The sequence below is a fragment of the Physeter macrocephalus genome, chromosome 8 (genome assembly GCF_002837175.3).
Source record: "Physeter macrocephalus isolate SW-GA chromosome 8, ASM283717v5, whole genome shotgun sequence".
NCBI classification, from domain to species: domain Eukaryota; kingdom Metazoa; phylum Chordata; class Mammalia; order Artiodactyla; family Physeteridae; genus Physeter; species Physeter macrocephalus.
In genome coordinates, this window is record NC_041221.1 from 145,990,929 (window position 1) to 146,017,770 (window position 26,842).

The window sequence follows — 26,842 nt, forward strand, 5'->3', positions numbered from 1 at the left end:
TTGCAGCAGGTCTTAGTTGCAGCTGGCGGGCTCCTTAGTTGCGGCTTGCTGGCTCCTTAGTTGCAGTAGGCGGGCTCCTTAGTTGTGGCTGTCCAGCTCCTTAGTTGTAGCATGCAAACTCTTGGTTGTGGCATGCACGTGGGATCTAGTTCCCTGACCAGGGATTGAACCCGGGCCCCCTGCATTGGGAGTGCAGAGTCTTAACCACTTCGCTACCAGGGAAGCCCCCTTCAGTAATTTTTTATGAGTACAGAAATAGCTTGTAGAATATGACCGTGGTGTCTGACCATGCTGTGTCAGTTCAAAGCTTATGCTTTCCTGTCAGGATGCCTTGGTTTACATTGCTATTCTGTCTCTCACTAGCCTTGTGACCCGTGCAGTCTTGTTCATTAACCTCCCTGGCGCATAGTTTGCTGGTCTCTATAAAATAGGTGTGCTAACAACCTTGAAAGGGTTGTTGTGAAGATTAAATTAGATAATAAAAGTGAAGTATATAGAATACTTCTCTGCATAGTAAGTACTGTTAGATGTTTATTTTAAAAAATATTACAGTAGAAAACCACTGAGTACCAGCAAGGAGCGTAAATTAAGTTTATTGGAATCTTGAGTAACCCTTTGTTTTCTGTACTTCTCTTGGCAAAAAAGAAAGCCCAAGACTTAGTGGGAAGTAACTTTTTTTTCCTGCACTAAGATCTGGTATCTTTATTATCTTCAGTATTTTCCCAAATTCTGTTCAGGCAAATAGCATTTTAAGATTATATTTAGATGAAATTCATGATGTTTTTGAGACGTATATGTACTTTGCATAAACATGTGCAGCAAAGTCTTTCCACATTAGGTGATGATGGGATTTTATTCTAAGCCTCCCAATCCATGGAGAAGGTGGCAATTTTTATTTATATTCTATTTATATAATTCTGTGGGAATATAAGATGTGCTTTAATAAGTACAAAGAGAGTTACTCTGCTGCACTGTTTAAATTGACTTTTTGACTTTTGAACTAGCTTGCATACCTAACTGCTTTTCCATGTATCTGTTAATGGGAAAATTATGTGTTCTGAGTTTGAGACAAAAAACACTGTGAGAACGTAGCTGATTTGTAAGCTGCTGGTTCCTTGTTTTGTCTTTGTTTTATAGCTTTGTTTTGTCTTTGGTAGTCAGTAGCCCATAAGCAGTCTGTGTAAGTCTGTTCGCCTTGGTTCTTACAGCCCATCATGTTCAGAGGTGAGGTCCGTCTGAATGTGGAAGAAAAGAAGACTCGAGCCGCCCGGGAAGGGGACCGCCGAGATAACCGCCTTCGGGGACCTGGAGGCCCTCGAGGTGGGCTGGGTGGTGGGATGAGAGGCCCACCCCGTGGAGGCATGGTGCAGAAACCAGGATTTGGAGTGGGAAGGGGCATTGCTCCAAGGCAGTGAATTGCTCTTCACCGATCTTCAGGCAGCAGTACAAACCCTAGCTCCCACAGAATGGTGAATTTCTGCAGCCAACCTTTGGTATCTCAGAATCTGATCCTAGTCTATGATAAACTGCTTAAGTTTGTACAATTCTACTTTTTGTGTTACTGGTGTGTGCTCCTTCCCCTCTCACCCCCACCCCCCCACCTTTTAGTCCTTCACTTCCAGTTTTGTGGAATGGTATTTTAGGAAAAATGGATTTTTAAAGAAGAAAAAAAAAGACTGCATTTTCTTGCTTTATTTGCATATATAGACTGGATTTTTTTTTAACAGTTTCCCCAAAGGAATGTGTCTTGCTTATTACTGACATTTGGTATGTTTCATTCATTGGAATATTTCTTACTTATTTTCTACATGTTTCAAAAGCCTGTGAGAATTACAGGATTTGATAAACATTTTGAAGGCAGGAAGAACCCAAATTGTCTCTTTGAGAGTCATGACTACCTTCTGGTGTGGAAAAATTGCTATTGAAAAATTTTTAGATTCTCTCTGGTATGGTTAAAAACTGAATAAAAGGTGTTAGTAGAGTTTTTCTTTGGATACATGGTCGCAAAACAGTTCCAAAACCTACCGTTTTTACCATTGAAATTTGAACTGTGAGTTAGGTTTTAAATGTCTAGAATGCAACTGATAAGCTTTTCTTGAACTGTTAGATTTTTTTTTGAAGTAGAGTTTTTTCATGTTTAATTTGTATTTGTAAAAAAAAAAAAAAACCAAAAAACCCCCCCAAAATTTCAAAGATCTGAATAACACAAAAACCAGAGCTAAACTGTTGTGCCTTCTATTTATCTTTGATTCCAGTCTTGGCAATTGTTTAAAGAAAAATAATAATAAAAAAAATAAACTTAGATTTGTTTTATTAGGTTCAGAGTATGTTGGGAATTATAGAATCCCTTTTTCACCCTGTATGTCTTGTGTTCATTTGTTATGCCTTATTCTGAAATTGAGTCTCAAACTGGAATGCTTTTGAGGTCAGATGCTTCTGTAGAGGTCCTTTGACCTGAGTAGTTCAGCACTTGTATTAAGTTTTATTTCAGTGTCTCTTCAGAATCCTAATCATGGCCCATAAGAAAGAATGTGACTTTAATATTGGACTTTGCTGGTGTGCTTGAGTGTGCACTCGTTTTTTTTCTTAAATCATAGTCATATGGTAAATTTTCTATTTTGTTATGGTTCTCTTTTATTGGTGGGCATGCAGTGGGTGTTTCTTGAAAATGGCCAATTTTTATTAAAATGTTTCTGGAAGAAAATTTAATCTGGCAATATAGACTAATACTCGTTTTGCATAGTATGTTACTCTTAAGTGCTCTTTGGGAGATGGGTGAAGGTTTTGTTTACACGTTTGTGAAGCAAGCCTTTGCATTATAACTTGTCATTAATTGAAGGGCAATGAGGTGGTCAAATTTAACTTATTTGTTTTCTTAACAGTATTCATCTTTAGGACTATTGTTTGAGGATAGAATATTAGTAGGAATAGGAATGTTTGTTTTGCTGTTACTGGGAATCCCTAGGTTTGCTGAAGGGTGTAGCCTTAAACTAAAATGAAGTTTGATGTTATCAGTTGACCCTCAGTACCGCAAATATTTGAAAATTGGTAACATTTCTTTCGCATAAAGAAACTTATATAACTGAGTCACATGGCTGTGTTTTGGGTCAGTTTAAATAACTAATTGGTAACCACTTCATTTGGCCCAGGCCAGTGATAATTGGAAGAAATTCAGCTTGTACTTTCGTAGCTTATATTAAGCTTGTGGTAGAAAGAAGAAAATTTAGCCTGAGTTATTTTTGAGAAAAAAATTAAGTTGCAGTAAGTGTTTGGTGATAAATTATAGATAACCTAGAAACCATTTTTCATAAGTGAATGTTAAACCGTACATTTCAAAATGTTCTTCCTCCTTAGAACAGAGCTTTAAAGGGCACTAACTAGGTGCAGTGTTTCTCAACTGGGGGCTGTTACTATATCCTAGAGGACATGCAGAAATGTGTGGGAGTTTTGGTGGGTTGGGGGTGGAGGGAGATGCATACCCTACATCTAGGGTTTGCTGGGTGGGGGCCAGTGTGCCAAGTGCTCTTTGAAAATGAAGCAACCCCATTGAGAACACAGGTAGTCCCTACTCCTATAATTCATGGTGGGTGGAATGGTGGACTCTAGGACAACTGCAGTGAAAGTTGTCCTTCCTTTGAAATAGAGCCTCAGAAAAATAAACAAATTAGCAAGTAAATCTCTCTCAGGAATTAGAGTAACAACTACTGTAAGTAATAATCTCAGCTTTCCTTTATCTGTACCAATTGTGTTTTTTTTTTTTTTAATTTGGAGAGGTAGTAGCAATGTACTAGATGCTGCTTGTAATTTATTGCAGGGGATTACTGCATAATTTCAGAAAAGGTTGCTTTAGTAATTTCAAGTTATCATAATTGGGATATTATGGTGTTTTGACTAGCATTGGACTTTATAAATAGGATTTAGTGTCATCATTAACACTATTAAGTATCCAGCTATCATTGATTACATTATTGCTGATGGAATAAACATGTCACCCTAGATAAACATATATTCACATATTTCACAGTTAGAAAGTGAAAATAAAATAGATTAGGGCAAGATTTTCTGTAGACAGCATCAACTCATCACATTCAACATAATTTTTCATCTGTAGGAATGACCCAACATGCAGTTCTTTTCTGAGTTTAAAACCCTTCACGCATGAATATTTTAGCTAGGTAAGACTACTTTGGTTCAGTGGGTCTCTTTTAAGATCTGTTGAAAATAAATAGATCTTGGCTGTACAAAAATAATTTTGTTTGCTTTTATGCTGAGGTTGGGCTTTACTTGTGTCTCCTGTGTTCTCAACTTTTTGAGCTGTTGCTGTGGAGCAGTGAAATGGATAATGCAAAAATAATTATTTGGCTTTGGATGAGTAGGTTACTACTACAGTGTTAGTTGAATTGCACTTTAGTTTTAGGTTAGACAGCTAAATTTTCACAACTATAACCCTGTGGATTAGGTGTGATTTCTCCCAAAGTAATAGATGAAGAAATGACATCAGAGGCCTGACATCCATGCAGCTTAGGAGCAGATTGGCTTCCAAAACTCTTGCTTTTTCTCTAGAACCATAATACCTACCTATTTATATTTGAATGACATTAGGGGCATAGGGCATGAAATAACTACAGTATAGAGACTTGAGTCTGCAAACATTCGGATCAAGGTTAGCATTACTGTTCTCCATTTCCTTTGGGGTAAAGTAGGTGCGTAAACATTCAATTTGTAGGGCTTTGCAGACTGTATGGTAACACAGTAACATTGAGTTACTAGATTATTTTCTCATCTGGTTTGATAATACATTTAGTACAATTTAATCTAGATATGGAAGTAATATTTTTATCATAGCATCATACAGATGAGTTTATAACAAGTTGTGTTTTGCTTATAACTGCCATCCTCTGATGCTTTTCTTCATCCCTTTTATATTTGAAAACCTTTGTAGAGTTTAATGATTTAGTGGAAAACGTGGCACTTTATAGAAAACAATTTGTTCGAATCTTTATGAAAATTTCTTTCTATGAGGTTTAAATTTGTAGACCATTGTTCATGTTGTGGCTTATTTTAAGTAAATGATTACATTTGTCAAATCTGCTGATCTGAAAATATCTTTTATATTAAAGTTATATTTTTGTGCTACTTGAAAGAATCTCTGCAGGAACTGCATACAAATTAGATAATTGTTGAACTTTTAGTTTAGCAATTTTGAACCTTGTAAAAGAAGCAAGTTAGCATTTATTTGAAATTGAGGTTCTAGCTAACTGCCTAATATACCACAGATGGGCAGTGGACAGTTAGAGGTACTCTTTTGCAAATGTTTTAGAAACCTTAAAGAATGTGTTAGCAACTTAGCAGTGTCTTGTGGGATGGGGTTGTAGGTTAAAGTTGCTCATCAAGTAATGGCCATATTGTACTAGATAATTAAACAAGGATTTGTGGTTTTAAGGTAGTAATACCTTTTAGAATTTGTGTTTACTGTAATATTGAGGTTTTGGGGACCATAGATAGGCTTGTGAACTTTTGCTAGACTGAATTAAAGAAGAAATGGTGGCACGTGTGAGATAAAACTTTTATTTTCATTCTTTTTAGTAGATATGTATCTAACTCAGGATGATGCTGAAATTAGACTGCTTTGCTCATGCTTTCATGAAGCAGTCTTTCATAATGGCCTGAGTGAGTTGAGTGAGAAGTTGATTAAAGGTGGCCTACAGCCCTTAACCAGTTTTGCTTATGATTATGCTTATGTATTGGCTTAGAATCAAAGTTGTTTTTCTTTTCTTTTTTTTTTTTTTTTTTTTAAATTTATTTTTGGCTGCGTTGGGTCTTCGTTGCTGTGGGCGGGCTTTCTCTAGTTGCGGTGAGCGGGGGCTGCCCTTTGTTGCGGTGAGTGGGGGCTGCTATTCGTTGCAGTGCATGGCCTTCTCATTGCAGTGGCTTCTCTTGTTGCAGAGCACGGGCTCTATGCACACGGGCTTCAGTAGTTCCGTCGCGTGGGATTCAGCAGCTGTGGCTCGCGGGTTCTAGAGCGCAGGCTCAGTAGTTGTGGCTCATGGGCTTAGTTGCTCCGCAGCATGTGGGATCTTCCTGGACTGGGGCTCAAACCCCTTGTCCCCTGCATTGGCAGGCAGATTCTTAACCACTGTGCCACCAGGGAAGCCTCTGTTTGTCTTTGATTGCATGACTTTTGAAGTCTCCTCTCTTCCAGTTTCCACTTGAACCTGGTAGCTTTTTTTTAGTTCCCAGTGAGAGGAAAATAGTATTGGAAATCATTTCTCCTCTTACTTCCATAAACCATGTGACCTGAACAGTTACAGAAATCCATACGTGCTTATTACTTTGAAATGTGTCCAGTGTCACAGATTCCTGAGGGACTTGTATCCATCCAATGTGTCTTTGTTTTTTAAAAAAGTAAGCGATGCTTACCAAAAATTCACTGTTGAATTACTTTAGCAAGTATTTATTTTTTGGAAACCCATTTATGGGAAGTTTGCCTGTATTATTGGTAGTAGTTAGAGGGATGATTATATCATTTAATATGTATATAAACAGTTTTAACTATTGCTGTATTAACCACTTTGGTTACTGATAATCTCCCTAAACTTTGTTGTCACCTGTTTGACTTTGGGTTTGGTTTAAATTCTTAAATGTTTTTATGAGGAGCGTACGTACCCTGATTTGGGCCTTTTAAATAAGAAGACATAAGGAAGTAGGAAAGAAGAAGGGACTTCCTTTCTTTAAAGATTCAGTGTACACTTTAAATAGATTATGCAGAACGCATGATGTTAAAAATAAATTGTATAGGTAGATGTTGGTTTTGAAGAAGAGTGGGGTGGGCGTGGAACTTAGCTGATGGGTTAGGAATCATTTATGGTTTATATAAAAGAGAAAAATCATAATTTTAAGTGAGAAACATCAGAATAGTTCCATAAAGTTTTTCTTCCCATACTGATGGTTACCACAAGAAACAAGAGACTCCTGGAATTCTTAGAATATTAGTGCTGGAAAGGACTAAGGTGAATTGTATAACCCCTTCAGTTTTCAAAAGATAGATGGCCCAGATTACTAGTACAGAGTTTCAAGTCAGCTTAAAGCACATTCAGGAATTGCCAGTCCTGCCCTATGTTCGCTCTAGTAAGCCAGAGCTGTTAAAGGGTAGGATGTGGGGAGAAAAGGGAAGGAGCCACATTTTATATGCTTACCCCGTTGCTTCATTAGCTCAATTTTCATACCCAAGTTTTCTGTTTTCTTAGAACTGTTTTAATGCCCAATTCTACCAGGGCCTGTTGTCAATAAGGACATTAACTTGTGTTCCCCTCAGGGATGGGTTTACTACTAGCTGTCAGAAAGCTATTGGGTATCCTAATGTGTTAATAGCTGAAACTCAGCTGTAATTTTCTCCTAAATCCTTCAGCATTTTGTATTCTGTACATAGTGGTGCTTTTTCCACCTTGTATTGTTATAACTGTAAGCTCCTAAGGGGCAGCAATTTGGTCTTAGGCATGTACCCTGTTCAGTGCCTGGCAGCACCATTTTTGAATCAGGGTCCTAATCTTCCTTTCCAATGATTTTCCCTGTTCTTCACGAAAGGATGCTCCAGCCATGCTGAACTACTTAACGGTTCGTCTAACAAGCCAGGTATGGCTGATTCCGTGGCTTCAAGTGCCTTCACTTCCCTGAAGATAGATTTGCATCTGCATTCTCCTCGCCACCCCCACCTCCCCCAAATCTCTTACCATCAAAGCCGTTTTTTTCAAGGCCTAGTTCGAGCTTTTTTTTTTTCTCCCCTAAGAGAAAAGATGTTTTATGAGAGGTTAGCCCCCCTTTAGGGGTTGATTTGTGCAGAATTTGAAGTGAGGAATAAATTTATTCTCATCTACTTTCCTTACACATTGTCTCTCCTGTTTGAAATTCTGTCCCAACCTTCATTTTAAAATGTGTTCCTAGAATACTTTATACCTTTCTCTTAACTAATAACTTACCCCTTCAACCTAGAATTAGAGCAGACCTACCTTATGAGACCATAATCTCCTGGAGGACAAGGACTTGAGGATTAATCTCTGTATTCCTCCTTCCTCCTGGAGGTACATGAAAGCATCCATAAATGATGATTCACTCAGTTAATAAATTAATGTATTTCTGTTTTCTTTCTCACAAGGGAGGCATGCCTAGAGATCAGACTTAATTCAGTAAATTATAGGCACTATGCATTTCATAGTGGAGGGGATTGTTAGGAAATTTTGAGAGGTGGGCAGAGGAGGGAGGAAGTCACCGGTCATTTTGAAGTAAGTACTTCCATCCCCGGTCTGGGCAATTAGCTATTTCTTTCTGATTGTGCCCAGTATATCCTGGGCACTTTGTGTTTATGCACAAGAATTGTATGCGCCAAGTTTCAATTCCCAAACTTACTCTGTTCTCAGTTTTTCATCACCCATGCCATAAGTCTAAGTCACCTTAGACTTATGTCTTAGTCACCTTAGACTCAGTCTTAGTCATCTGCTTCTTGTTTCCTTACTCCTCAAATCCAGTGTCCAGCTAAGTCCTGTCAGTTCTACCTCAGCAGTCTTTCACATCTTCCTCCTCACTTAGATAATTTCAGTGGCCTCTCAGCTTCCTTGACCTCTTCTTATTCCCAGCCTACTTTCTACACGATATTAGATACATCTTACTGAAACCTAGCTCTGACCATGTATCCCATGTATGTGTTCTATCCTCCCTACTAGACTGTAAGCTCCTTATGGGCAGGATCTGTGTCTGAGTCATCTTTGTATCTCCCATAGCACCTATCAATAAATATATCTTGAATGAACAGCATAAAGCCTTGTCTTAAGTGAAATGATGTTTTCCAGATGATATGTAGGTTTCTCTCGGGTAATGGGGAGATTTCAAAAGTTCTCCTAATATAAAGTCGGTTAACTAGTAACAACTATGAGTTAACCACAGGGAAAATTTCAGAAAACTTTATTTTTTTTTCCATTGGAATCAGCATGGATATGTGTATATGGATGGTTCAATAAATATATTTTTATATACATGTATCACAGAAATTTTACATTCCATCTTCAAACTGCAGAAATAGATTTTTTTACAAGCCAAAAAATAACTGCCATAACATTTATGACTTCATGCAAAAAATGGGGAGGAATAAGGGACAGAGGGGAATTAATTGGTTGTTCAAGGTTAAGAGTCCAGTGAGAAGTAGAAATGTACAATAGGAAGCGATTGCTTAACATGCTGCTTAAGGTGGTAGCCAAACAAATCCTTAACTGCAGCATTAAGGCCATACCAAGTTTATACACATATACAAAGAAATTTCCATATAAAAGGCATACTGTCACATTTTCTTCCAGGAAAGGATGAGGAGCTTTGTGACTAACCCTGACCCAGTTTTCCAGGCCAATTAATTGTTTTAAGATGTCCCCAGGTTACTTAGAAATGTCTTGTACTTTGGCTAGCTGTCAGTTACTGCTATGTGGGCTTGTGACTTTTGTAGTCTCTTACAGGGAAGTATGAATCATCTTGAACCTCTTCCATCATGGGTGATCAATTACTTTGTAGCTTAACTAACTGCCCAGCCCAGCATAGTTTTTACATCTCCTAAAAGTATTGTAATTTGCATTTGTCTTGGCTGTAACAGACTGTAGCCAGTGATGGCATTGTGACCTGAAGAACTAAACAGGGCCTTTCTATTCTTTGGGGTTAAGGTAACTTTTTGAATAGTTAAAGTGTAATGAACCAAAGTGTGAGGTTTCAGGTAAGGACCCCTGGAGTTGTTGAAAGTTAATAATCAACTTTTATCCCCACTGTGTCACACATTTAAGTTGGCAGCTACCTTTCTGGAAAAAAGGAAATGTAAAATCACTTGCAGAAATATCGTAACATGAAATTTGCTCTTCTGCCTAAACATCAAGTCAGGCAACTTTTAAGACAAAGGGCAGATTTTTTGTGCAAATATCGAATGAGTGAAATGGGGAAAACATGGGCAAGTCCTTTGGAGATGACTTCCAGTTATGCAGAAGTCATTTGCTTTGGCAAGGTTGGGGGGCAACTCTTGAGATCGGCTCATTTTAGTGGATGAATTGTCCAAAAACAAAAAAAAATTAACTAAATCTAAGATAAATTATGTAAATAAAATACAGTGACTGACTTTGAGCCTTTATTTGATGATGTTACCACTCATTTTGGAGTGTTTTAGATCAGTCTAACACTGCTTTTTCATTAATGTTGTCTTAGCTGTGAATTGGATATCAAGTAGTCATGTTCGTCCCCAATTCTTTATGGGCCAGTTTCCAAGTAGGGCCCAGGGTATTCACAGCAACTATGGCTGCAAGGTAATTCGTCTCCTTCCGTGGGTTCCCTGGGTCAGTCAAGTTTGAGAATGAGGTCTCTGGAAATGACTTGTTCTGGGAGAGGACCAAATAATGTGTGATTTGGGAGCACTTTAGTATGTTTTGAACACTTAGAAAGGGAGCAGTCACTATCCTTTCCAACTGCGTTTCACCCAAAATTACAGTAGTTATTTACATTGCAGTAATTTGCATCAGTTCTAGATACAGCACTTTTGGACTGATCCAGACAATGAGACATGTGGATCCCCTTTGGCAACCTTGCTGAGAGGCTTAAAAGCATTAAGAGTTTTGTCTTGGACACTTTGCAGTTCATGTTGTACACCTCAAGTCTAATTACAGCAGGGAAGATGTGTATTGTGTCGTTTTTCAAACTTATTTGGAGGCTGCTGAGGTCCTTGGTATGTTTGTCTTGAAAGTAGAACTTGGCTATTTAAACTTGCTTTAAAAAAATTTTTTTTTGAGAAAGTTGTACTTTTGTTTAATATGCGTAAGAATCACATTGGGTAGGTATTTAATCTGTGTCCAGTGTACTAAGTAGCAAGACGCACCCCTTTGGGATTTAATTCACTCATCTCATTTTAACTGTTGTTTATGCTGAAAATATTATAATGGATCACGTATTGGAAGGTTGAACCATTAAAATGTGAAATAGTCTGAATTTTAAATGCTCTGAAATGCATTGTGGGAATGTCCAATTTTTTTGTCTCTTGCATACTATTCTGGCTAAATGGCATGTTGAGCATGGTACACCTTTAAATGTGGTATATATCTAACGTGGAAAAAACTGAGTTTAGCAAATTGATTATTTGATAATGTAAGCACCACTTCTAAAAAAGATGTGGGGCAGTCTTTCATCTATTACTAGGATAGGTAATACTAACCTTCTCTTTCCCAAAAATATTCTTTCTAAAGAAAGGCAAATCATTCTGAAAGAAATTATTCTTTTTACATACTTCCACAAGCAGTAACTTATTAAAAACCAGTTACATTTTGTCTTTTTTTTTTTTCTATTCATATTTGACTTTTTCGCACTCCATACCCTTTTTACTTTATAGTCATGATTTCGTGCTTTGAATAGATGCTCTTTGGGTTGGGAGAATCATTTTAGTTACAGCTGAAAATAAAAAGGACATGCTAGATTATTTTCTTCTAGGTCATCTCTGTTTAATATTTCAGATCAACAAAATGTAATAGTACTAGGATCGCAATCTCTTCTTTACAAATAGCTACATTGTACTAAGAATTGCCTTGGCTTGAGATTTGACAAAAGAAGAAACTCTAGAAGTAACTTTTTTCAGAATCACTGTAGAATAGTGAGCTGAATGTAGAACCATGACTCTACTGTACCTTTATTGTCCCCTTTCTAGTGCCTACCTACCACAAACTAAATGCTTAATACTTGGCTTGAATTGATGATGTCCTAGAAGATGTGAATTTCTAGTGGGTATTAACTATATCTGCTGCTGAGATGAAGGGAAAGGCAAGTTTCCTGCAACAAAGTACAGGTAAATTTGAATTAGGCTGGAAGTATCAGTTAATGGAGAGAGGGGATTGAATGAATGAACTGCTTTGCAAACCATGAGGGAATACCCTATTGGTCTGTCTTTGAGAGCTGCCGTACTCAATAGAGTCCTGACCCTTTATTCTGCATTTAAGGTTGTCCTGATGCATTCCAAGTCTGTCTTTCCAAACATGCCTACCATTCATTAGACTTCAGGCAAATGGATAATCACTATCCTTATATTGTGCCTCTTGTTATTTACCTCCATATTTTTTACTCATGTTCCTTCTGCTGGAATACTCTTACCATCCGTCAAAATTTCACATGTTTTTTAAGCTTGCTACTGCTCAAATGGCCCTTAAGCCGTGAAACATATCATGTTTTATTTTCTGCATGGTCCGTGGTACCCTCCTTTGTCTGTCACATATTTCCTGCATTCCACATTAGTAAGTATTACCAAGTATTGGTAAGTACCAAGTATTTTGGTATTTCTTAGTAAGTACCAAGCTGCTTACTTATTAGTAAGTACCAAGTATTTTGGTACTTCTGTTAGCCCCTCCTGTGATGTAGGAAAAGAAGCTCTGCTTTATTCTGATGCCCTGCTTTCATGGTACACTGTCTTGCCACAGTAGATTTAATAAAGAGCAGGTAGGTGGAGACAGGCAGGTGTAGGGAGGTTAAAAACAAAGCTGATAGAAAACCTGCACAGAATATGTACATTCTAGCCCTGGCTATGACACTTTCTTTTGAAACCTCCTCTTTGAGCTTCCAGCTCAAACCTCGAAGGGCTAAGCTGCTTTCTCTAGGCTGAGACATTTTGAAAAATCATCCAAAGGCAAGTACTTAACAGTTGCTAGGAGACCCGCTGAACCTGACTTGTGGTCACTAAACAGTGTCCGTTCAGAGCTCCACTTTGCTCACCAGCATCCAGAGCTGCGCGGAAGGAGCGGCCCTGGTCCTCAGAGCGGTCGCCAAGACCTTTCTGGTGTCGCTGCTGGTAGCTGATGATTCTGTTAGGCCCGACGCCAGACTTGATGGCAGCTGGAGAGTCATGGATGAGGCCAAAAGGGACTTCGGCAATGTAGTAAGAAGAAGCCTACCCCCATGAACTGGTCTGGCTAGATTACACACATCAAGTTTACCTAGGCGATTGTTAAGTCAGGAACAAAAGGACTTGGAGACAAGCAGTAGCTTATTATATATTTTTTGAGTGTGTGGGGCAGGGTTACGTCCACATATTTCCCTATGATTTTATTTTCCCACTTAATTTCCAGAGCTTGGATAGGAGTCAAGAGCTGTTAGAAGGCCCTCCTTTACTGGAACATTGGTCAGGCTGCCACTTGTAATACTCTTGTTTCAGTGGTACCTCATATAAACAGTTGCTCTCTCTTTACCTCCGCAGCTGATTGGGGGAAGTGGTTACCTTGTGTTTAACACTTTCAAAGGTGGGTGAGACTACAATTACATAAATCTAAGAAGTAAACTGCTGTGGAAAATAGTTTTTTGTTTAGAGTCTGAGCTCAGATGTCCCATCCTCCAAGAGACCTCTCCTGAATTCTTTCTCTGCCTCATCTGTTATCAGATCTTCTCTTGAATTAGTTATTCATATCCGTATCACATCTCACTTCACTGAATATAAGTTCTGTAGTTAGGGATGGTGCTTATCTTTGGTTCCTATGCCTTGTATTGTTTGTAGTAGGTTCTTAGTTGAGTGAATGTTTTAGAGGGATTCTAGACTTAGGAAAGACTTCCAGAAGAGTTCTAGTCCTTACCCATGAGTCCAGCCAAATCTGAGCCATTCCAGGACACAGTGACCTCTCATGCAGGACTACAGACAAGGTGTTCTCGTGGTCCTCCAAATGCCATTTATTCCCATTCTGCCCTGTTTACTCATTTTGCTCTCTTCCACAATTCCTTTAGCCAGAAAATGGCCCCATTATCAATTCCAAATCCTTCATGTTCCAAATACTGGATTAGTAGGCTCTCAACCTTTTAAGGTGGGCTGATTTATATTCATTGTTCATTACCAAGTTCTGAGAAGAGGAAGGCCAAAGATTGTCTTGGTTGGTTCTTGATCTAGAAGATGTTTGATTTCCAGTCTAGTACAAGATAGTATGCCTTGGCACATAACATTACAGGAGGTTAAATTTATGTGTATTGGAATGTACCTAGGCAAAAGGAACCATGTGTTTTATCAGTTAGAAGATACATTTGAGTTAAACTAATGTCTCTTCAATATACTGCTTTTTAATGTAAACTAAACTAAATTATTTTAATGTAAACTACCACATCAATTACTTGATTTTATACTCAACAATTTGGGAAGACAAGAGCTTTTTACAGGCAGGTGACTAAGGTCACAGAGTGAAATAATTTGTTGAAGTCAAAAACAGATGAGTGGAAGAGGTCAACATGTCATGCCTGTTCCAAAACTTGGCTTCCCATCATCTCTATAATGATGTGAAACTTCCGCAAGGCTGTGACTTGGGCTAGTAACATAAGCTTTCTGACCCGCAGTTTCATGATCTATAAAAGGAGAAATAGAATTAGGGCCATTGTGAGAATTATATAATTTCTAAGTTATATAATTTAAAGAGACTGACATACAGTAGGTGCTCAACAATATTATTGCGATATTCAAGGTTTGTTCATAATCTCTTAATGGTCTACGTGTGAGTGACCACTCTTCACAGAGCTTAATATGGTGCTTCTATTTAGCTGGTACTCATGGTATCCATGGGAAAAAGGGATGCAGGTGCTTGGTAAGTGGAATCGGTTCTAGAATTTAGGTCTCTCAGTGTGTGTACAGGCTCTGATGCAAGTGTGGTGTAATTCGCCAGTGAGAATCCTTGGGGCTAGTCATGCAATGTCACTGAATCAGCTGCTCTGCAGGGCGGGTGGATTTAGCCCTTTGGGAGCCAGCCTCAATTCTGAAGGAAAGATTTCTGGTGACCTCTTCTGGCAAACAGGAAGAAGTGATAAGGAGCTTCAGAGAGATTGAGATAATGAAAATGCTCTACGGTTTACATCAAGGGGGTGGAGTTAGCATTCATTATGTCATTTTATCGAGACAGTGGGTCTGTGGTGTGAACATTATCCCCAAATACATAAAGAAACAGGGTTAGAGAGGTGATGGTCTTGCTCAAGATCACTTGCCTACTTGCGTCTCAGCCTTCTAACTTGAAGCTCGTGGCTGCACTAGGAAAATCACAAGTGGGTTTAGAGAGGAAAGCTGAGAGGAGAAAAGGGAGAGTGAGATCACCTTAGAGTCTGGGGAAGTCTTTATGTTTTTTCTGCAGCTAAAAGGCAACTGGAGAAGTGGCCTTTAAAAAAACAACAAAAACTTCACAGCTGGGAAAACTCGTCAGGCTCAACTAATTCAGTACTTCTGTTTTACAGATAGGAAAACTGAGGGGAAAATAGGAAAGAATTTTACAGTGACTCTCTATATTAACTACCTAGACTATGCAACTACCATTTCATTGTATTTGTTTTATCACACATCTATCCATTCTAGAGGTCTTTTTAAATATACCTGCGTTGAATCTTTCAGGGGCAAAGAAGGAAGTGGCTATATGGTGATGGGGAGCAGAGGGTAGGAAACGGTTTTCTAATGGGAACATTATGGTTTCTATTTTATTTTCTTATGCGAAATCTATTAATTTATTTTTAACTTTGGAACCCGAAAAAAGTTCAATCTGCAATATTCTCATTAATTTCAGGGCCAGATGAAGGGAGAGTGAAGATCATTTTTCATAATGTCACCCTATAAATATTTTGAAGAGATTCTATTGCTATAAACCATAAACACATCCCTGTTGGGAAAGACAGGAGCAGTGTTTTCTGATTATAAGGAGTGTTTGTTGGAGCTACAGGCGTGTGGAAGCAATTTCAGGAACATCGTTGCGAGGGTGAGGTTTGTTTGGGGGTGGGGGGTGATTGGAGAGGGCTGGCTCAACTCCAGCCATACTTGCTATAATATTTTTTCTCTTTCTTAGTATAACCTAGTTAGTGGTACGAATTTCGATGAACCTCCCCAGTGGTCTGGAGCAGTCCCATTTTTTTTCTGCCTGTAACTGCAGCTAGAGTAACAGAGACAGAGGAAAATATTCCTAAGTCTTGCTGGAATTTTCTTGTTATGATTAAACGGTGTGTGGGGGACAGGCTGGGAGGGGACTAAGTTCTGCTCTGATGCGTTTCTCTTTGATCCTTCCAGAGTCTCTGGCAGAGAGAATTCAAACAACTGCCATAGGAAATGGGGTACAGCCTTCACAGGACATATATGCTAAAATACAGAGTGGAATGTTGTCCTGATGTTGGATGGGATTCTCAGGTGAGAAGTTAGTTTATCAGTACTGTGAAATACCTAGACTTTCACTGCCAGAAAATTAAGATTGTAATCTCCTTGAAGACCAAGACCCTCTTCTTAATTTCTCCCTACCTGCCTTCTGGGCAGGCCTGGGATGGGGTTCCAAACCTGACACTGAAATGCGGAAACAGTGAAACCTTTTACAACACACAGTATGCTCTTTTCTTCAGCCCATCAGAGTATCCAGAATTTGGCTGTGATAAATCTCCTTCAACTCCCTCTTTTTACAGGGGGGTGATTGGGCCAAAGAAGGTGGAGTAGCTTACCCATGTTTCCATGGTGAGCCTGAGGTAGTGCCAGAAAGAGGACCCACTTCCCATTGACCTCTGTCTACTTCAGGAGGCAGGTGTGTTTAAATAGAACACTGGGTTTCTGAAGCTGCATAAGAAAACAGTTGAATCTGAAGAAAGGCCTAAAACAAGGCAATGCGGGGCATTGGAAAGCAGGGCAATTGTGGGAATGGGAGACCCAATCTTGCTTGGAATCTGTATGTCGCCAGCGAATGTCTTTCATCCCCATTATTAGTTAGCCGGTTAATTAGCTGGTATTGGTCTACGGCTGGTTAATGGCCTTACATAGAATATAATTTTCATCACTGGGCTCTCTGAGGGGTATATTTTTGGCTTGCCATTCTCTATAGTCTGACTTTTTGACCCAGTGTTCCAGTGGAAATTTTCCAGAGCATTGACATTTCAAAATGCAAGAGCAAGAGGAAGAATAGAAATCACAGCCTTAAAACAAATGAGACAGGAGCTACTAGTCCATTCTAGTCCCCATCCCAGCATCCCATTCTCCACCCCCTCAGAAATACATCAGCATATCTGGCAGAGCTGGGTTTCACAAAACAAGATGCACAGCTTGATGAAACGGATGCTGATGGAGGCAGTGAGAGGAGGCAGAGGTGGGGTGGAGAGCAAAGAGGGAGAAGGGGTGGTCTGGATGCTAGCTGAAGAAGCCTTAATAATCCTAAAAATTATTGGGCAATAATTGCCACCTTGGAACTCACTTTGCTGTTCCAAAGAATGATAAAGCACCTTAATTATTGCTTTAAATAACCACACAGCTCGATCAAAACAGCATGAAATAGCACCCACGTATGAGCAAACTTATCTACTGCCATTGCTGTTTACAGCTTGAGAAATCCTTAAGGAAACAACAGGATAATAATTTGGTAGAGTCATCATCTATTCTGGGCCCTCAAGATTCTAGGTTACTCAGGCCTGGGAGAGGTGCTGGCACATTGCCCTTGTTCTCCTTGACATTCTGAGATCTTTAACTGGTACAGCCAGAAAGAAGTCATTGCTTTCATTCTCTTAACCATTGGGCTGGGGCGGGGAGGGCAGTGTTTTGGGATTTTTTAAAAAAGTTCCTCATTACGACAGGGATTTCAACCTATCCACGGAGGTTCTTCCTATCCATTGGGATTTCAGGATACTCTGAGACCAAAGCCTTTGCAACATATGCTTTGCCTCACAGTGCTACAAGTAGTTAAGAGCAGCCCAGCACAATCAAAACAAAGCGTATGTCTTACTCCTTCCTTGGTTGGGATAAGCTCCTGTTTCTGGCTTCCTAGAGCTGTAGGAAAATAGGAGGGTTCTTCATTTAAATTTCAGGAGTTGGTTTCTGAGAGAAGGGACTTAGTGGAAGAAAAAAAGCTAAATTATATTTTAGCTTTTCCCTGCTAGAGAATTTTTGGTCTGTTCCCTGCTTAGAGAATTTTTGGTCTGGTTGGTTCATTAAAGATACTTTGTATCAGGGCGTAGAGATCCAATCTCTCTTTCTCAGCAGACCTTGCCAGCCCCTCAGAGTGCAAACCTTTCGGTCAACCTGAGAACCATAGCTCACAGAGGAAACCTGATCTTGCCTGCCTCTTCAGAGTTAGGGTAGAGGGCAGCCTTCTGAATGTGCAGAAGGTGCTCGTTGAATAAATCTGATAGCTTCCAGAGTGGTATTCATTGTTCCTGGGCTGGGCTTCCAGCCAGACTAGAGAATATCTGCACATCTCAGATCTCCACCCCAGTCCTAAAGCTGATGCAGATTGTACCCGCTGCTTGCCAGCTTCTTCTCCTAAGGAGGCACTTACTGCAGACATGATAACTCCCTTCAATTTTGGTGTGTTGCAATTAACTAAGGAATCTAATTTTCACAAGACTTTATCAGCAATGGTACCAGCTTAGCTGGGGCACCAATCTACTCTGCAATCTAATATCGAGCCTGATAAAACACAATCTCATCTCTTTTTAATGACATTCATAAAAGCGCATACTTTCAAAGAAAGGAACCATCTCCCATCATATATTTTCTCCCCAGTATGAAAAAAGTAGCCTATGAAAAATATTGGTGAACTTCTTAGAGGGATACATTTCTTATTTATTGACAACTTAGAAGAAGAAATAATTTGGATTAAATGACCTTTTGTCTTTGTAGACAAAATAAAAATAGAGTTAAGTTCAAGGTATCTCTCTCACATATACACACACACATTTTTTGTTCTATTCATGCCTGTCCTTGGTCACTCCCTGTAGCGTTAGTCAAGAATGGACTCTTGCATATTTGAAAGGACCAGAGGATGGCAGAGCTGAGCCATTTATTTTGGCTGCTCTTGAAAAATGAGACATGTTGTAAACTCATAGATAAGAAGTTATTGGTATTATTATCTGCTTAATCGCTTTCTCCTAAATTTGGCTCCTAGGAATAGCTGCAGTTTGGGAGGTGGGTGAAATCACCCATTCGTCTATGCCAGTATCCATTTCTTCCTTCATGCAGAAATACTGGTCTATACACGTAAAGGGTTTGAAAACCAGTAAACCACTCTTTATACCTAAATCAGTTTTCTCTGTACCGTAGCACTTGGCATCTATAGTCCCAAGGCATGATGTCCTCTGTGCACAAACTGAAGAGGAAATTAAGGAAGTATTGCCCTTTTTGTTAAAGCCAACTAAAAAAATATTTGGCTTAAATTACCTCGTTTGATTTTCTGTAATGATGAAATCCATGTAACTAGTTGCTAAATCCTTACTACATTATACATTAATGATAATGTGTTCTCCTTGAGCATGCTCCATCCCTCATTCATGATGGGATTTTTTTTTTTTTTTTTTTTGTATGCGGGCCTCCCTCTGTTGTGGCCTCTCCCATTGCGGAGCACAGGCTCCGGACGCGCAGGCTCAGCAGCCATGGCTCACGGGCCCAGCAGCTCCGCGGCACGTGGGATCCTCCCAGACCGGGGCGCGAACCCGGTTCCCCTGCATCGGCAGGCGGACGCACAACCACCGCGCCACCAGGGAAGCCCCTCATGATGGGATTTTTGACATTATAATGATTGATGTTCTTTCCCCACCATTGTTCACCTTTGATAAAGTGGAGTGAAAGGAAAAACAAATCTGCAAATTGTCCAAAGAAAGGCAACAAGAATTGTGTGTGTCCATATACGTGTGCATATGTATATTCATAGCCACCTGGAGAGTTCAGAAATCAAAGTGACATTAAACTTTCTGTTGTGTGAACTTCCTATAGACCAGTTCAAGCACATAGAGCAGTCAGTGCCAGGAGGGAGGTGGAAATCACCTGTACCACTCTCCCCATTATGTATTTAGAGAAACCAGAGCTTAGTGGTTTACCCACGGTCACCCAGCATATTAGTGGCAGGACTAAAATTCACATTCTTCTTTTCACTGCTATCATGCATCCGCTCACATTTACTTTCTATGAGAGATGCTGTGTTTGGAATAGTCTGAGAGAAGATTTCATCCCCTCTGTGTCTCAGAGAGATGATTCTGTTGTCTGTTGGATACTATCAACTAGACCTGGCAGCACCCAGTGGGCACAGAGGTTGACTATTGTGGCAGAAGTTCAGGGATCCAGCAGAGGTTGGGCAAATGGCCCAGTGATTTCTCTGTCTCGAGGAGATTCCAGACACCTCATACAAGGAATACAGTGTGATTTTGCAGTTTGAGTGGAGGAAAAATGTCTTAGAACAATTGGTACTGTCTTTAGTTCCTGATAGTGGCCTAGCACATTTGTTGCCTGATTCACCTAGACTTCAGACATTCTGAATTTAGTCTAATAATGAGTAAAGTAGAGAAAAGGGGTTCTTTAATTTTTTTAATTTAAAAATGATTTGCTCCCTAAATTGAATAAAGTGCTAGTGAAAGGGGATGATAGCCTTTCCAGAGACCCATGCACCACTTGAGAATTGAGGGTTTTTTCCCCTCTACCTTAAAGTGAATATAGTGCTCATTAAAGGTGCTAATAGCAGTTCAAAGGCTGATATTCTAGTCTTGAACTGGTAGTATTTGTTCAAATCCCTCTATTTAACTTTTCCTCCTTCAGACACATGTTAGTGGTGGGGAAAAGGATGGTCTTACATGAGAGACTCCTACTCACTTGGCTCCCATCCCTCAATGCTTCTTAGAAAAAAGGATTCTGGGTTCCATCCCACATCCTCCAAGGCTAGAATACAGTTTAGTTTTCTGGTCTACACAGGCCAAGAGAAGGGAAGGCAATGCTTGATTAACCTTGGAACTTGGATGTAAACAGCTTTTTCATTAAAGCCACAAAGCCAAATCCTTTTTTGGCTGCATAGTGCATTTTCTTTACCTAAATCACTTCTGGATCTTGTCTTAACCTGCTTCTTTGGGCTTCTATGGGCATTAGTTATGGGCATAGGTAATGGGAGAAATTTCCCCTGGGAAAGGTGCTTTAGGGAGGAGTTAGGTTCCCAGTGTCTCATCTCTGTCCTGCCCTAAGTTGGGGATACTCTAAAGGCACAAGTGAACCCCAAGCCTCAGTACGACTGACTGTCAGCTGTGTCTCACCAGCTACCTACCACTTTGATCCACTAAAGTGCAAAGAAATTTAACCCCAGTATTCTGGTCATGGGCCATAGTGGGGAGGATGCCACAAGCCATAGTGCAGTCGTTTCAGGTGCAGTGGTGTTGACAGAGGGTGGGCCAGAGGCTGATAGACAGAGCTCCCCTCTAATTCTGTGGCCCACCTTGAAGACGTCCCATCTGTGAACATCTGTGTCCTTGAGCAGGCTCCCCTACTCCCCGCAGTTCACTTCGCAGGCTCTCCTTTTTCCCCAGAACTATCCCAAGATATCCCTAGCTATCTGGATAGTTCTGGCACTTTAGAGTTAGAAGGAGAGAGAAATGTTTGTCTAACTTTCTTAAATGTTAAAGCCAAACAAAGCACCAAAAAGGAAAACAAAAAAAAGACTTACAAAAATATAATGGGGTCTTTCCCCCCAAGCTTCCCACATTCTTTGTGGTATATGAAATGTCAGAATATAATGAACAGACTTTATAAACATTACTCTCTTTCCACCCGTATACACACATCTAAGTGGCAGCGGCCTCACTGCTACCCTTTCACCTCGCAAAACTTCACTCTGCAGAACCACGATAATAATGCATCTGTTTCATCCTATGGACCCCACCTTCCCAAACATACACCCACTTGCAGTTCCAGAGACTCTCCCCAAAAGTAGACATCTGAAAAAAGTGCATCTGTTTATACTCAGTCTATCTGCATATTATTTCTTGAGATTATTACCTTTTTTTTTAACCATAAAAAAGATTGCATATTGGCAATATGATGAGAAAAACCACAGCGGCCATTTCTGGGTGGTGGTGGAGGGTAAGTGGGGTGGGTGGTGAAGCACAGAAGCGTGAGGGCTCAGAGAGGGGCAGCTCAGAGAGAGGTCCTCAGCCTGGAGACGTGAGGATGGATTCTCAATCTTCGGGCCTCGGAAATGTCCCATCTCTTTAGTCACTCCCTTCTCTTCTCTCCACTTTTCCCCATTTCCACTACCCATGCCTGGACTGCATGACCTTCTTGAAGCAGAGGCGGAATGGCTTTTTGCCATGAGTCCGCCTGGGCCAGTTTGAAGATAGGCATGGCGTTTGGAGGGGTGTGATGTGGGACACAAACCAGAGCAAGCTTATTTGTGACTGTTTCCACTCTGGGAAAAATTGTCCATCACTTCTGTGACTTTAAAAATTTAAGCAGTTACTAGGCTGATAGGTTAAGAAACAAATCTTTTGTTCTTGTGGTTTTGGATTAATATTAAGCATGAATATATGTCCTATATTATATTGCTTCCCTTCTGCTCTGGGGCAGACTGTATGCTCCTTCCAAACAGGAAAACTGCACAGCCCACGGACTCATTTTTGAAAGCTGTTTTCTCCCACTCCCCCTGACCCACCCCGAATCCTCCCCTTCCTCCCTGGCCCCTCAGTTCCTGTATTAGAAAAGCCCCTCCCTCCCCGCTCCCACCAGCCACCCGAGGTTAAATAGCTAGTGCCACATTCTAAGAGTCATGCATCGCCGCATTTGGGATTGCACACATTGCAGAGAAGGAGACGGTTGTGTGTGTGCCCCCTCCCTCCTGTCCCCTCCTCTTCGGCCCTGATTCCTGTGCTCTTCCCACTCTGCCCTCTCCCAGCCTCCCCCCCAATCCCAGACCCGTCACTGGTTGTGGACATCCTCCCTGCGGACGATCTTGTAGATGATCCAGTAGAACATGTTGAAGATGAGGAAGGCCATGGGGAAGCCGATGCGGGAGATTTTGTCAATCTTCTTGGCCCTCTGGATGAAGAGTTTTCGCATCTCCTCCGGGGACTTGGATGGCGCAGGAGGTGGGTTGGTGGTGGTGTTGTTGTTGGCGCCCTTGACCGAGATGCCATCCTTGGCCTGAAGGCAGGCCGGGCCCATCCCATAGGCAGAGAAGTTGAAGCGGCCCTCTCCGGCCTCATCCTCCTGAAACAAATTCAACATGGGGCTCTACTTAAAATAAGACAGGGGCTGGGCACCCTCCCTGCAAGGCACTCCCCCGGGGGGCCAGGCCATGCCCATCTGGCTCTCCCTGCCTCCCGGACGGCACCATTCCAGGCTCCTGAAGGCTCTTTGGCTGGCTGGGGAGTTATGCCTTATAGAGGGGCGCCACTCACGTGCCAAAACAGATGCAAACCAGGGGATAGGAGTGCGGCATGGAGTCTGGAGACCTGTGTTCAGGTCTCTGCTCCATCACTTGCTGGCTGTGTGACCATACGCAAGCCACTTCCTTGGAAGACTTCCTTCTGTGACTCTCAAAGAGCTTTTTAATTTCATTTTTTCCTTTAAGTGGGGATAAGATTTGCTCCACTACTTCAAGGTGTTTTTAGACCATCAGAGGTTATAGATGAGCGGATACTCTGAATGCTGTTTTGTTAGAAATCCAGGGGACAGTTTGGAGATATCCCCTGCTTTGCCTCTGTTGCCTCCTTGCCCTCTTCCCCCCACCCCATTCCCCAGTTAATGTCTTCTGTGCGTAGGTTGGGGGAGGGAGTGAACGGCCCAGGAGGGAGCAAGGGCTGTGGGCCTCACCTCCACTCAGGGCTCCGACTTACCTTTGCAGGTTTCCCACTCTCCCCCACCCTATGCTCTGCACCCCTACCTGTTGTGTTGCATGTTCCCCCCTCCCTGCCTCATGCTCACCACCCAAATGTCTGCTCCCCCGACCCTCCTCGCTTTTTCTTTTCCTCATCTGGATCGTGGAGACACTCTTGTCGGCTCTCATCATGTCCGGATTTGTGGTCCTTCCTTGTGAGCTCTGAGGCACGCTGAGAGTCTCAGCTGGGCTGCTGATTCAGTGTGTGGCTCTGGCGGGGTATATGGGCTCACTCTACCATCCTAGAGAGCGAGAGCTCTTCGGGTAGCCTCCCTGTCTGTCTTCTGCTTGTTCCTGTGAGGGGCAGGGCCAGCAGAGAACAGGAAATGGAGTCCAGGGGCCCCAGTGCCTGTCCAGCTCTGCTCCTGCCACTCCATCCTGGGTCCCTATCTGGGCTTGTTGTGATGACGTCTAGCCTAGTTTCCCTCCCGCCCCCTCCAACCCATCTGGGTTGTTATGACATAAATCGTATTGGTCATCTTTTGCTTAGAACTTTTTAACAGGCTGCTACTGACTTGAGGATAATTAAAACTTTTACATGGTGACAAGGCCTTAGACGATTTGAGCAGTCCTGTCTGCGTATCTCCGTCTGGCATTCTGTGCTCCAGCCACCCTGTGATATTTCCATCTGTTGGAAAGTGCTGCACTCCTCTTCTACTCTGGCCTCTGGGAAGGTGGGTCTCTCTGCTGGAACACTCTCCCAGCCCCACCCCTGCTTCCATCTCCTTCTCTTTCCCTGAACTAATTCCTACTCAGAGGCCTTCCCTGAGCCCGAGGATAGTCTAGGTGTCCCTGCTGTGTGCTCCATAAGCTCCCTCTACATCCCTCCCTCTTTTTCCTTTTTTGTATTTTAAAGCCCTTATCACATTGTTTTCCTTGATTAATGTCTGTCTCTTCCATTAGACTGTAAACTCCATGAAGTCAGAGGCAAAGTCTGTCATGAATATATTTCCTGGGCAGAAGTTCAAAACTGCAAATGTTTGTTGACTAAACGTTTACTTGTATATCCTCTCCAATCCCAGCTTCCCCACCCCCCAACCTTTTTTTTAAATTGGAGCATAGTTGCTTTACAATGTTGTGTTAGTTTCTGCTGTACAGCAAAGTGGATCAGCTGTACAAATACATATATCCCTCTATTTTGGATTTCCTTCCCATTCAGGTCACCACAGAGCATAGAGTAGAGTTCCCTGTACTGTACAGTAGGTTCTCATTAGCTATCTATTTTATGCATAGTAGTGTGTATATGTCAATCCCAATCTCCCAGTTCATCCCACTCCAGCCTTCCCCCCTTGGTATCCATATGTTTGCTAGCAGCCGGAGGATTTGACACATATGATGAATGCTCAAGAAACCTTTTGCAAATGACTGAATCTGGTCCAACACCCATGTTGCAGAAGTGAGGGAAAGAAGATGGGCTCCAGTGCCTGGCAGATTGGTGCTCAACAAATACTTGTCTATGGGGAGGACAACTAGAGGGTTTGTGCCAGAGCCGAGGAGAGGAGTTGGGGGAGGCTGGCCAAGTCACTGGATCCTGTGCCTGGAAGTGGGCTGGCTCCGACTCTGTTGCTTATTAGTATAAATAGCTCCCCCCCACCAGCTGTGGTGGGGTGGGTGGGAGTGGGTGCTTGAAAATGTTTTCTCGCTGGGCTCCAGTTATGCAGGGGGAGGCCCAAGTTAACTCTCTGTATAGCTTTGGGAAATTATTCTCTGCCTTCATCTATTAAGCATGAGAGGGGATGGGATGGAGGTGTGGAGGCCTCATCTGGTGAGAAGATGATCAATTTCACATTGTATCCAGGAGAAAGGAAATTCCCTAGAAATGACTGGACCAAAGCTTGCTATTCCTGTTTGAGCCAGCAGATGGCAGGAAATGAAAGCCCAACTGCACCTGGAGCTGCGTGGTGCTGGAGCAGGGGAAATCTGATAGTTACTCTAGAGCCTAGGGAGGTTGGTAGTGTGCCTGCCCAGTCAGGCTCACAGAGGTTTCCTAATAATCTGACTAATGAGGCTGGCCAGGAAATTCGAGGACCAGATGCTTTCTGCCCAGCAAATGAGGTAACATGGGAGGATGGAGGGAGTTGAGGGGCCTGGCCAAGATCACAGGCTCCGAGAAACTCGGGCATATAGCTAGTTCCTCTTCACTCACCATCTGGGGCTTAAAACCCCCTAGGGCTCTGCAGTCCTAGCTTGTACACTGCCAGTGTACAAACCGCATCCAGAGGGCCTTACTCCAAGGAACTTCTTTATGGTGAGCCCGATTCTGCGTCCTTGTAGTTTCTGACATTTGTGCCAAGTTCAGAGCCCATGGGCACAAGGAAGGTCACGCTAATTCATATTCACACCAGGGCCCAGGCAGGAGAAATGAGTGATGAAGTGAGCCTGGGGCTGTGGAATGCATTCCCTACCTACAGGCATTTTCAGTGCGCCTGTACCACGAGGGATGTGAATCCAGCCGGACCAGAGGCTGCAATGTTTTGAGTGAAACTAGAAGTGTGACTTGAATGCTGGCACTCTCTTCCAGATTTTTAAGACACTGCTTAAAAACTTAAAGATATTTGCGTGGCATATTTGACCTTCTAGCTACTAGTTTTTGACCTCCGCCTTGGGATAGATCTTAGTTCCTATTTAAGGTCTAATAAATGCAGGACTATTTTTATCTGCTTCAGGATGGAAACAGTGATGAACAGATAAGCAGCAGCTGGTGGTATATAGTCTGTGTTTTGAGAATAGCCATGGGTCTTGGAAGGCCGCCTTGCCTTTGCCATCAGTGTCTCCATGATCCTGGTAACTTGCCCCTCCTCTTTGTTGTCACCTAACAGGAGGAGTGGACGGGATGCTCTCTGAGAGCTCTTCCAGCACCAACGTGCTGTGAGAGAATGAGGAAGGAACCGAGCAGAGGAATCTGATCAAATCTGCATAGTGGCCTTATGCACACTTTACCTGGCCAGAGGTAAAACAAAGCTTTTGTTTTCCTCTAGTGTATAAAACTGGAAGGCAGGGGCCTCCCTGGTGGCGCAGTGGTTGCGCGTCCGCCTGCCGATGCAGGGGAACCGGGTTCGCGCCCCGGTTTGGGAGGATCCCGTGTGCCGCGGAGCGGCTGGGCCCGTGAGCTATGGCCGCTGGGCCTGCGCGTCCGGAGCCTGTGCTCCGCAACGGGAGAGGCCACAACAGAGGAAGGCCCGCATACCACAAAAAAA

The 26,842-nt window shown here is 41.9% G+C and overlaps 2 protein-coding genes and 1 long non-coding RNA gene across 4 annotated transcripts in view; 2 read left to right on the forward strand and 1 right to left on the reverse strand.

Moving 5' to 3' along the window:
- The window catches only part of G3BP1 (G3BP stress granule assembly factor 1), a 36,583-nt gene extending 28,883 nt beyond the window's left edge, over window positions 1-7,700 (forward strand). For both annotated transcript variants that reach the window (XM_007107981.2, XM_007107982.4), the window contains one exon: window positions 1,209-7,700. In XM_007107981.2, the coding sequence (XP_007108043.1) occupies window positions 1,209-1,415 (207 nt within the window). In that variant the 3' untranslated portion in view covers window positions 1,416-7,700. The remainder of the gene's footprint in view (window positions 1-1,208) is intronic.
- A 3,445-nt stretch (window positions 7,701-11,145) lies between these two features.
- On the forward strand, window positions 11,146-17,351 carry LOC114486782 (uncharacterized). The gene is made up of 3 exons (XR_003681077.1): window positions 11,146-11,848; window positions 15,567-15,755; window positions 16,061-17,351. It is a non-coding gene; the product is annotated as an uncharacterized lncRNA (long non-coding RNA).
- Window positions 17,352-19,334: 1,983 nt separating this feature from the next.
- GLRA1 (glycine receptor alpha 1) overlaps window positions 19,335-26,842 on the reverse strand; it is an 85,452-nt gene continuing 77,944 nt past the window's right edge. The window contains exon 9 of the mRNA XM_007107979.3: window positions 19,335-22,999. Coding sequence (XP_007108041.1) covers window positions 22,685-22,999 — 315 coding nt within the window. The 3' untranslated portion in view covers window positions 19,335-22,684. The remainder of the gene's footprint in view (window positions 23,000-26,842) is intronic.